Source organism: Macrobrachium nipponense, chromosome 21 (genome assembly GCF_015104395.2).
Source record: "Macrobrachium nipponense isolate FS-2020 chromosome 21, ASM1510439v2, whole genome shotgun sequence".
In the NCBI taxonomy this organism is placed as follows: Eukaryota; Metazoa; Arthropoda; class Malacostraca; order Decapoda; family Palaemonidae; genus Macrobrachium; species Macrobrachium nipponense.
Genome location: NC_087212.1, coordinates 77,970,127 through 77,981,319, shown reverse-complemented (window position 1 = coordinate 77,981,319; position 11,193 = coordinate 77,970,127). Strand labels below are relative to the sequence as shown.

At 36.8% G+C, this 11,193-nt stretch overlaps 1 protein-coding gene across 1 annotated transcript in view; it reads right to left on the bottom strand.

The window, feature by feature from the left end:
• Positions 1-267: 267 nt before the first annotated feature.
• Positions 268-11,193, bottom strand: part of LOC135198193 (uncharacterized) — a 32,516-nt gene continuing 21,590 nt past the window's right edge. The window contains exons 3-5 of the mRNA XM_064225762.1: positions 5,716-5,838; positions 964-2,184; positions 268-834 (exon numbers count right to left, since the gene is read on the bottom strand). Of these exons, the coding sequence (XP_064081832.1) occupies positions 790-834; positions 964-2,184; positions 5,716-5,838 (1,389 nt within the window). The 3' untranslated portion in view covers positions 268-789. The remainder of the gene's footprint in view (positions 835-963; positions 2,185-5,715; positions 5,839-11,193) is intronic.

The following is an 11,193-nucleotide window of genomic DNA, read 5'->3' as shown; positions in this document are numbered from 1 at the left end:
TTTGAGCCTTACATTTACAAACAGCCATGGTTCCTAAAACTACCTGTTATGGTCAATGGCACTGGAATGATACAGAGCACGCGGGTCCACCAAAGAGACTTGGATTTCTTGCTGGTCATCTTCAGTTAAGTGTCTTGTTGTCCAAGTACAGACTGAATTCTATATTCTTTACATATATCAACATATATATACATACATACATACATACATGTACATATATATATATATATATATATATATATATATATATATATATATATAATATATATATATATATATATACATCTGAATGTTGATATATGGAATAATTTGGGTTTGGTAAAAACCTTGTTTTCCCTTCATACCATCAATGAAGATTATCTGGCATTATACATCAAATTTATTTGAACAAATACTGATATTCCTGAGACTTTGCATTTTGCTGTCACTATATCCAGTACCAAGAATGACATTCAGATTCGTCACAGTTATAAGAAGACAGGATTCACAGATATAATAATTCAATATATCACGTACTTCCTGTCTTTATAAAATCATTTATCAAATATTCTAGAGACAAACCTGGCATATATATATAAGGTGTGGTTTTCTCAACTGGCATATTTTGTAAGACTGCATAGATCTAAATGTAATTTATATTAAAATCATTGTGTTTTTACATCACCAAATATGGAAAATAATAGCAAAATTTAACATTCCGACACCTAGAGAGTTTCAGTGCAGGATATCATCCTTCCCTGCAAAGTTATAAGGCCTAGTTTCGCTCCCAGGGCGCTGCTCTCCATCTGCTTACCAGTTGTCCAGGAAGTCAAAGCCAGTCTTGGGTATGATACTCTGCCAAAAGAAAGAGCAGCATTTGAGGGTATTTCAATAACAAAATCCTTCGACTATTAAAGTAAAATCAAACTGACTGTATGTAAACCTGTCTAAGCTTTTACTATGAAAGTGGGAGTAAACATTTACCTCGCTTCTCATAGCTAAGATTGGTGTTGATGATCCTCCATTATCCTCAACGTCAGATTGTTTCTCTTCGAGTGTTGGTGATCTTACTCTGCAGCCAATGTCAGTTGTCTGCGAGTCATATGTATCTGTGATAAGGTCAGGCTGCTGAAACTTTGGGCGAGCTGCCATTTGATGGTCTTTACAAGAAAGAATAGGTGTTGAAGTGCACATGGTGGGAAAGTTCTCCACAGGATTATTTGGGTTTCCTGCTGTTGGTGTAGGCACTGGTGTTGGGAGGCTAGCCGTTGGAGACATGAAACTACTGGGACTGAGACCAGCAGAATATATATTGCTATCTGGGTGTCTGTCTTCAAGATTAGACATTGCCATATTTGCTGCTGCAGTTTCAGAGGTTTGTGTTACATCAGCTGGTGATGTATGAGATGTTGCAGACAATTCACCACAATGTGAAGGCGGGAATTGTGATGTATTATGAACTGTATACGGTACATCATCTTCATCATCGGGAAGTGAGCACATGTAACCCGATAGTGAAGGATCTCCTGTAATAGTTGCAAAAGGACCTTGACATCCTTTCTGGGGTTCTAATGTGTTTGACTGTTTTGAAATCATTCTACTAGAGGCTTGATCAGATACCTGACCAGCTGTGCATTTTGATGACTGAGTCTGTACCCTTAGTGGCCTAAGCTCTGGTTCTCTGCCTCCTTCAGAAGCATTGTGGATGGACAGATGAGATGTTGGACCCGGTGCAGCACGGAGGGGTAGACATGTAGCTGTCAGGGCTGAGACAACACCTCGAATCTTAGCCATTAAACCCCCTTTTTCATTTTCATCTCCCTTGCCTCTAATAAGCATGTATTTCATGGCTTGTGATGACTTTTGAGGAGCTCTTCCAATATCACTAGGTAGCGTTGCAGATTTAGGAGCTGCCACAACAACAGAGGGAGGATCTGGCAGTCCATCAGGCGGATCTGGCAGTCCATCAGGCGGATCATAATGCCAACGGAAACGAGGGGGTCTTGGTAAAGATACTGGACGTGCCGAGTAGACGGCACGGCCTCCTGGGATTACCCGTCCTTCGCCTTCTATGGTTGTGAATGAGGCTTCAGTTGGAGTACTTGGATGCGTAGGAGTGTCTGGTGGTGTGTCAAGTGTCAAGTCCATCTGAGATCTGGTGTGCCAAGAAAATGGTGCTGAATGCTCGTCTCTCCAGCTGCAGGACTGGAAAAGAAAGAAACATTGCCAGATAAAGCATTACGAGTGTATGAATGAAAGAGGATATGGAAATAAAGGAATGAAGAAAATCATTTATGAAAATTCCTACCTACGAGAATTTGATACTTAGAATGCCATGGGATTTATTCCTGTTCCAATTTTAACTCGGGGCAATCCATGGAGAACCCAGAGGACAAGTTTTAACATAATCAATCAGCCTCCCTGAATGTGCTCTCAGCTGGTTCATTTTCTCCCCTCATAATTCATTATACTAAGATAATACAGAAGAGAATACAAGAAATTATATCTATTTTTGTTTTTGAAAATTGTACTTATAATAAATGAGTAATTATTTGCTTCTGCAATGCTTTAACATAACGCCCAATCATATGTACTCCTGGATGGAGGGAATAAGATTCTAAAGTAATTTTATATAAAGGTTACTTAAACAACCAGGAGATTTTAAAACCACTACATGAAATGATCGTGCAAAGATGCATTGTCAACAGACTACGCATTTTTGTTTTCCCTTTCATTAAAGGGAATACAAAAATGGACTGGTCTAGATAATTGATAAAGCAGCATTCCAAGAAAAGTGCAAAATAACAAAATGTAAAGAAAAAGTTAGTCAGCCTGTGTGCCAAAACTAATGAGTGTACCCATCAAATGTCTTACTTTATTTTGGGGCCCTTCAAGTCTGAGAGACTAAAATTAATGAATGACTACTGTAAGATTGTTTTGGTGTATTTTGATGTAAACGATAAAACTTTCTTGCTTTTTGAAAAGAGGCGCTGTATAGCTTGATTTCTAATAGTGTTACAAAATGGACAAGAATAACACACGTGATTTTTTCACTAAGTATCAAGCCTATGGTACTGACTTAAACTGTTTCCAATATTCCAGCATCATTGCATCCACCCAGCAATTTTATTGAAGTAGATCTATCTCCATCATATATTGTCGGGGAAGGATAAGACATGAAGTCAGCTGATCACAAAGGCATATGACTTAATTGTAATACCGTTTCACTAGCAAGGCCTGGGACTCATTTTGGATATTATTAGAAATCTATTGCGGTGTACATCTCTCGACTTGTATGATGCTGCTTTTAATAACATCTTGGTTACAAAAATTTGCTTCTTAAAAACCATCCATATAAAGAAATGGCTGTGATAATACTTTTCCCTTACACTACATTTCAGTTTTAGTAAAACTGTACATGCAAGTATAAGGTATCCAGAAATAAATGCTTCCTAAGATCATGCCAACGATGCTTTAAACAAATAAAAAATAATGGAAATTCTTCTAGCATCTTACAAAACAAATATATTCTGATTGATAATCACCTATACGAAATTAATGTATTTAATCAAGGTTCCAGAATATGTCTGTCAATAACAGATCTCACTCATTTTTGAAAGTGTAACAAAGAGAACATACTAAGAGGAATTACACAGATTTCATCACATAATTTAAACAATCCATTGCAAAATGTAAATAGAGGTGTGTAATTATCATAAAATAGCGCATTTCAGTCCATTGTCTTTCTGTTATTTGAAATTCGAAGATTATCCATACAACTTATATCTGCAGAAATTTTCTTTTCAGACTTTTTTACTATCAAAATTGAACAAGAGGAAGTTCAACTGCTAACCTACTTAGATGACTGGCGAGGAATGTTTATGAAACCTGTAACTGATAAGCAATAGCCTCTGGTCAAAAGGTTTCCTAGTCAACTGAAATGAGTCCCGTTTCACACCCATCAGGTGTTTTGTGCAGAGAGGACATTGGTGGGATATGCTTCGTGGCTGGTTGTCTCTCCCCACCCACTCTCAAGCCAGAATAAGGAAAGAGCCAATCCATGGTGTCCTCATGACAGTTGTAATGGATCCTAGGCCTGTTACAGTTTGAGTCTGTGGTGGATCTCATCCTCACACTGCAACCCAAGGGCATGATCACAGTCTTCCCTTATGGGTCTGTCAATTACTGGAATGGTCGAAATGAATGACTATTTATGCCACTGGCCCACGTTTCCTATAGTTGCAAGTTCTGAAATTCTGCTTTCACATTATTATCTGCTTTCCTTTTAATAGTGAAGGGGCAGAAGTCTGGGACCACCTGGAAGGGCTACTGGTTTTCCATAGATTCTGTTAAAATAGAAAGAGGCTTCAGTGGCTTTGACTGTCATGCCTTATGGGAGAAGGACTGTATGCTTTGGCAGTTTCTCTATGCCTAATGCAGGGAGTCCCAAGTGCCATTCTATACTGGAAAAGGCAAGTATCCAAAATTCCACATGTTCCACTTCAATTACTGTCTTCCTTTCATTGATGAGGTACGTGTATTTTTCATACGGCAAAAGACATCACACCAAGGGTTGTCAGCATCAGCATCAGGGATGGGTATTGGTGTTCCTGATCCTCTCACGTTGGGAGTTTTAGTTTAAGTTTGACATACATAAATGTTATTACATTCTTCGCAAGGAATACTGTAAACAATATTGTATGAATTGGGGGGGTGCTATTTTTAATTAGTTTATTTCTCAAAAGATTACTATATTAAATTAGTAAGTTAATATCAATAGTATTTAAAATCGGTACACAGCAAGAATGAAATTTCATTCCTGCTGTACCCATTTTAAAAACTATTGATATTAACTTAGTATGTGTATAATATATATATATATATATATATATATATATATATATATGTGTGTGTGTGTGTGTGTGTGTGTGTGTGGTGTGTGTGTGTGTGTGTATAATATAAATATATATATACATGCTCAGAAATGAGGGTAATGTGTTCTGATGCGCAACGACAGTCATAAACAGAAGTAATATAAAATATATTGTACTTCTCTTCTCTACAGTATCTTCGCCGAATTTCTATATGCCATAAAATAAAGTGTGGTTTCCCTTAGTCAACTTATAATTTTTAACTTTTTTTGATATTTTGCTTTGTATTGCTTTGACAGATACTGCAATTTAAATTCAATGACGCAAAAATGAGTTCAAACAAGAAAATCAAGTTCACTGCAACATATCCGAGAAATATATGGTTATGCAAATTTTCGATATCACTCAATAACTAAAATAAAAAAAAAATCCTCACGTTTTAATGCACAACAGCTGGCATGAAGAGGCACTGAACCGTATATCAAGGGAAAAGCAATTTATCCTTTTCGTGCCCGGGACTAAAAATGTGTCTTCTATCATTGTTTATATCAATAATAAGCATATATGCCTGTGTGCTCGGTCAACTTTCACTCATCATTTCGGGGTATTTTTCAGTACAACTGTTCAAGTTTGTGACGACATCAAAGTCAGTATCATAGCATCAAAACTAATTCCACAGCGAGAGATGGGTGCGCCTTAATCGTGGTGTTATAAACGGTTAAATATACATGGCGTGTCTTATACTATGATAATGTGCTCCCCATGTCTCCCTTTTCAGTTTCATCAAAAATTCCATGAGAGAGAGAGAGAGAGAGAGAGAGAGAGAGAGAGAGAGAGAGAGAGAGAGAGAGAGAGAGAAACTTACAAAGCCTCTTGCAGTTAGGGTTTCATCACACACCACCTTCTGACCCGTTGGCAGTTTTAATTTCGGAAAATACTCGCACTCGGGTCCTGTCGCACCTCCACTTTCATATCTCCTCACTGTGGCCTGAAAAGAGACAAGAGAAATTTTAATCCCATCTATTTATCTATCGTAAACTGAACTTTAAATGTTTATAATGTCAGTTGAAATTTAAGAATTTATGCCTAGTCTACCCATAATGAACACATATAGATTCAGAAATATTACTATCAGTGAAAAATTATATTAGCTTAGGCATAATTAGAAAGAAGATGCATTATACATACAATTATTAAAGATTATATTATAAATTATAAAAATATATAAAATATAATTAATTATTATATTAATAAAAATTATATATATAAATTATATATATTACAAAAATATTAAAATTTTAATATTTATATATTATTTATTATATTAATATATATGTGTGTGTGTGTGTGTGTGTGTGTGTGTGTGTGTGTGTGTGTGTGTGTGTGTGTGTGTATATATATATATATATATATTTTATTCCTTTTAAAAACGTTCTTCCTAAGAAAAAAAATTTTCTCTGAAACATTCATGCATTAAGAACTAAATCGTGGATTATCTCCCTGTTGAGCACACTTTCATTGTATAAGCTGCTTTATACACCTGTTCATAAAGTTCACCAAAAGAAAAAGTCGAACCTCCATGCACTTCTATCTAGACCACAGTCTCGCAAATACTTTATTGATGACCATTCCTTTCCAGCGGGTCTTCCAGTGTATCGAGCGAGTACTTTGCAGTCTTTCCTCCCATTCCCTGTTAAAGCTTAGAAATTGTATTTGTACTTTTTTCATCAACATATCGTCCTCCATTCTTTCCACATGACCAAAATATTCTGTGTCATCCATCTGCCTAGGACTCACCTTTTCCCTTAATCTAAGTATATCTCCACATTTCTTACCCGATCAGTTCTTTTTATCCCAAAGTCAACCTTTTTTCTCTTATTTGTACTGAACCTCCAAGCTTAGGTGACAAAGAGAAGAGTTGACTCAAAAGCCCTTATATTATTCCAACCTTGGTTTTTGTCCTGCATCGTAACTCTTGCACATCTTTCTACCTTCCTTGCTTCACCTATTCTGTAACTGTCATCTTCTCTTATCCTAGCATCATCAATTACTAAATTCATTACCAAACGTTTATTGACCATAAATCCTCCACTTTTTTTCAAACATCCATATTTTTCAAATTCTGGTTCCTCTCCACGCTTTTTGTTTACCATTATAACCTCATTTTGCTGATATACTTTCAACTCTCTACTGCAGGGGTCTTCAACCTTTTCTTCCCCACGTACCCTTTCGGGTATTTGTACTGTCAGTAATGTAGCCCCCATCACTTTGTATAACGAGGGAAACGAAACCAACTCAGAAAAACTGGCTATGCAGTAAATTTTCAAGCATATGGTACTGAGCTGCAAAAACAATATACATTATTATTATATCAGCTGCAAAGGTAGTTAATGAAATGGCTGAAACTGTTGGCCGTGGAGCAGTTTTTGCTTAATCACTTCGAAGGTCGGTATCTAACATTCATTCGAGTGCCATGGGGAGCGCGTACCCCTGACAGACCGCGTATCTCAGGTTGAAAACCCCAGCACACTCAGTCCCATTAGTTTCGGTAGTTTCTTCTGACTATTAATAATCAGGATTGGATCATGAGACATTCCACACTCCAGTCATGGCCAATTTTCTCAATTCACTTCTTTGCATCTTTAACCACCATCAATCCATCCATAAAGATATTTAACAACAATATAGACATACGACACCCTTGTCTCAGACTTACTTTCACAGCATACTAGTCGCTCTTCCGTCTACATATTCGAACATATGTTTTCTGTCATTTTTCAAAAGCTTTTAATCACCCTCAATAAATCGAATTCTATACCATTTATCCTCACCATTCTAAACAGTGCATCTTTACAAGTTCTAGCGTAAGTTTTTCTAGATCCTGGTATGCCACAAACACATTTTTCATTTACCATTCAAACTTCTCGCAAAACTGCTTCAGAACAAATACTCGACCTGTACATCCTCTTCCTTATTGAAACTCACATTGTTCTTCTGCAAATCCTTCTGTCATTGTTACTTTTTCAATAATAATGCTAACATGCACCCTCCCTTGCATGCCATATGTCACCTCTGTCACCCTGCCCTATTTGCAAAGAAACAACAGTTATTTCTCTTGCCCATTCCTTTGAAAACTTCCCCGTATCCAGAGCTTGGTCAGCCCCTCAGTCACATTCTCACTGCTGTGCTGCAACATCTCACTTTTAATTCCATAATTTCTGGTCCCTTTCCCAAGCTTGCACTCATCTTTGCCTGTTTTCCATCATTTACATTCGGCAGTATTTGAAAAATCTCACTTTACCAACTTCAGAACTTCAGACTGCACTCACATTAACCTATGTATTTACTCCATTATTCTCCCCCAGATTCACACCTTCATTTTCATTCTAGTGTGCACAATAATAGTTGCATATGTAACTGAAAATCTAGTTCCTCCCCTTTAATGCCTTGTGTAGCTTTAGTTTAATACTCTGCTAATTAAGCTGAATTTGACAGTAATAATGTTCAGCACAGTTGATATAAACTATCTCTCTTTACCCCCAAGGGAAAAGGTCAGCTGTTTATCTTTATTTTTAACTCAAACTAAATGCCCTGGTTAAAATCTTTGCCGAAACAGAAACTCTTATCAATTAAAATTCTCTTTAGTCACAGTTTAGGTGTAAGTTATTCCCAAGGTAGTCACTCAAAAATGTTTTGCAACATGTTCCAGAAGTTTTTGTTCACCTGACAATCATTTATTCTTTTGGTATATAGCTACAATGAAATGGGCTTTTCTTATTCGATTTTGACTATTAAACGTACGCTTAACAATATGAAAAAGAATGGTGAGTGAAAAATTCATACTAGGAAAAATAACGAAACATTTTTAGAAATTTCTTGCCAGATAATTGGGCAAAAGAGTCAAAGAAGAAACTATACTTCGAATCCAAATAAAAGCATCTTAACTAATAAGAAAATAATATTAAATAATTATCAACGAAATTATATAAATAAAGAAAGAAATAATCCTGCCATAATCGTTGTCAAAAACACAAAAAAGAGAAAATCTCATATCGTCATATGTAATTTGTGTCATGCCTCACTCGGGCAGGAAAGTTGAACTGTCTCGTAACAGACTCAGCCGCACCACCGCGTATAGATGGATACGGCAACAGAGAGAAATAGAAATATAACCAATTTATTGAAAAGAGTGGAGGAAGATTCCATGGATACACTTCTGCTGAAGACCATCATCGCATGGTCATTGAAGGAGCTCCCCTGACAACCGTTGTATGTTGCTATGAAAAGAGAACATTTCATATGCTCTCCCTTCAAGTTGATGGCCAAACCATCCGTAACAGGCTACATGAGGCCAAGATATTATTTCATCATATTCTTGCCAAGCAACCCTTAATAACAGACACACAAAGAAGAGAGGCTAAGGTTTGCATTACAATATTATCCAGTGGCCGATGATTTCTGGAAGATAGTCATCTTTTGCGATGAGACATTCTCCACTGATGAGCATTTACCATTAATAAGTTAATGTTGAACTTCTTTCTAATTTAATTCTTCAGAAGCTTAGACAGTAAGAAATACAAAAGCAGGAATTATATATTAAATTAATTTCATAATATTTATCAAAATGATAGGCCTAAGTAGCAGTGTAAGAAATCAGAAATTGCACATCATAAAACAGCTTATATATATGTATATAGATATATATATATATATATATATATATATATATATATATATATATATATATATATATATATATATATAATATATGTGTGTGTATAAAAGTGCGATTATATTGTTTATTACAAAAATTGATGTAAAATTTGTTAGTCTGCTTCAGTATATTTTATATAAGCAGTTAGACAAATAGAACTAAGTGTCATTAAAGGAAGTCAGAATACAAACGTCATATTTAGGAATTTTTCTTTTTTTCCTTCCCTCTAATAACTTAGAAAGTTTGGAAATAACGCAGAATTTCGGGAAAAAAAATTCGAACTTTGGGAAATACGAAAATAAAGTTGTTTTGGAAAACACGTACCTTTTTCCCATATCATATCAAGTCCCCAAAGGTCTGTGATATGTCCCATATGTAATTTTAGGGAATAATAGGACAGACCGCCATGAAAGTCATTTTAGGATTTCCCGTGCGACTTAATACTAAAGTTAAGCGGGTTGACCCTTTCGCCTCCTTTTTAGAAGAGTACCCAGGGTCATTCGCAGTCAGTCGCTAGGGAGTGTTCTTTTACCTGTCCTCACCTTCTGCACCTGTGCACTTGCATCCTCGAAATTAGTTTTTCCTCTGACCTGACCCTCGTCATCCTCGGGTAGTTCCCCCACTAATTTATTTCTCTATACTTTCAAAACTCAACCGATTCACGCTTTGTATTCTTTTTCTGTCTTCTGTGGTACTGGCCCTATTGTAACTTCTCTTCCAGAAGCCTGTCGAATTTGAAGCATCTCGATGGGAACCCCTAACAGGCCAGCCATGTGTGATCACAGCAAGAAGACAATAATGACTCTATTGTTCCTACTCTGGTATATAGAGGGGCATCGCTGCCATGTCAAGGAGAGAGGAATCACTACCGGACGCGCATGTCATATAGATGATGCTCCCCCTACGTCAGTAGAAGGTGTTACTGATCTTTTAGTCTTTTCGCGTAAGCACCTGTTACCTGCCGGTACATGAGGACTTGACGAGAAGTCCGTACCTCGACGCCCTTCGATGCTGCACCTGGGGAAGGTTAGGAGTGCATACCATCACTGATAATCTTCTGCACCGTGAACTTGTAACCAGAGGCGCAAATCCTTCTCTCACCACATTTTCCCTGGGTTGGGACCGACTGCAATGCCAGTTTCCACTGAAGTTTTCTACACACCACAAACTGGCTCATCCGCTGACTAAGGTAGTGAATGAAAGCTATATGTTGGCCTCACCATAATCTCATACTTTGCCTCTACTGTTCTACTGTTTTCCAAACCCTTAACTTTGCAATCTCCCTTAGAGATTCCCACTGTGTGACCTCCGGTAAACTTCCAACGTAAATTATTGGAACACCAGTTAACGTAACATTACCCTTTATTACTATGATAAAGTTTATGAGTGATATGTGAAATTTCACTTTCTGAAGTATTGATGTTTTGCGTGGCGTTTTCTATGTGATTTTACTCGTCATCCCCTCTGGTGTTACAACAAACCCTACATTGCAGATCTATTCATGAGTGTCCTGGTTGTGTCATCAATATTTGGATTTTATGATTTTAAACATTTTGGATTAGGGTACATATCTGCAGTATTGTGGCACATTGTTTTGTGTTTGTTAACTGTTACAGTGAGTGCCACGGA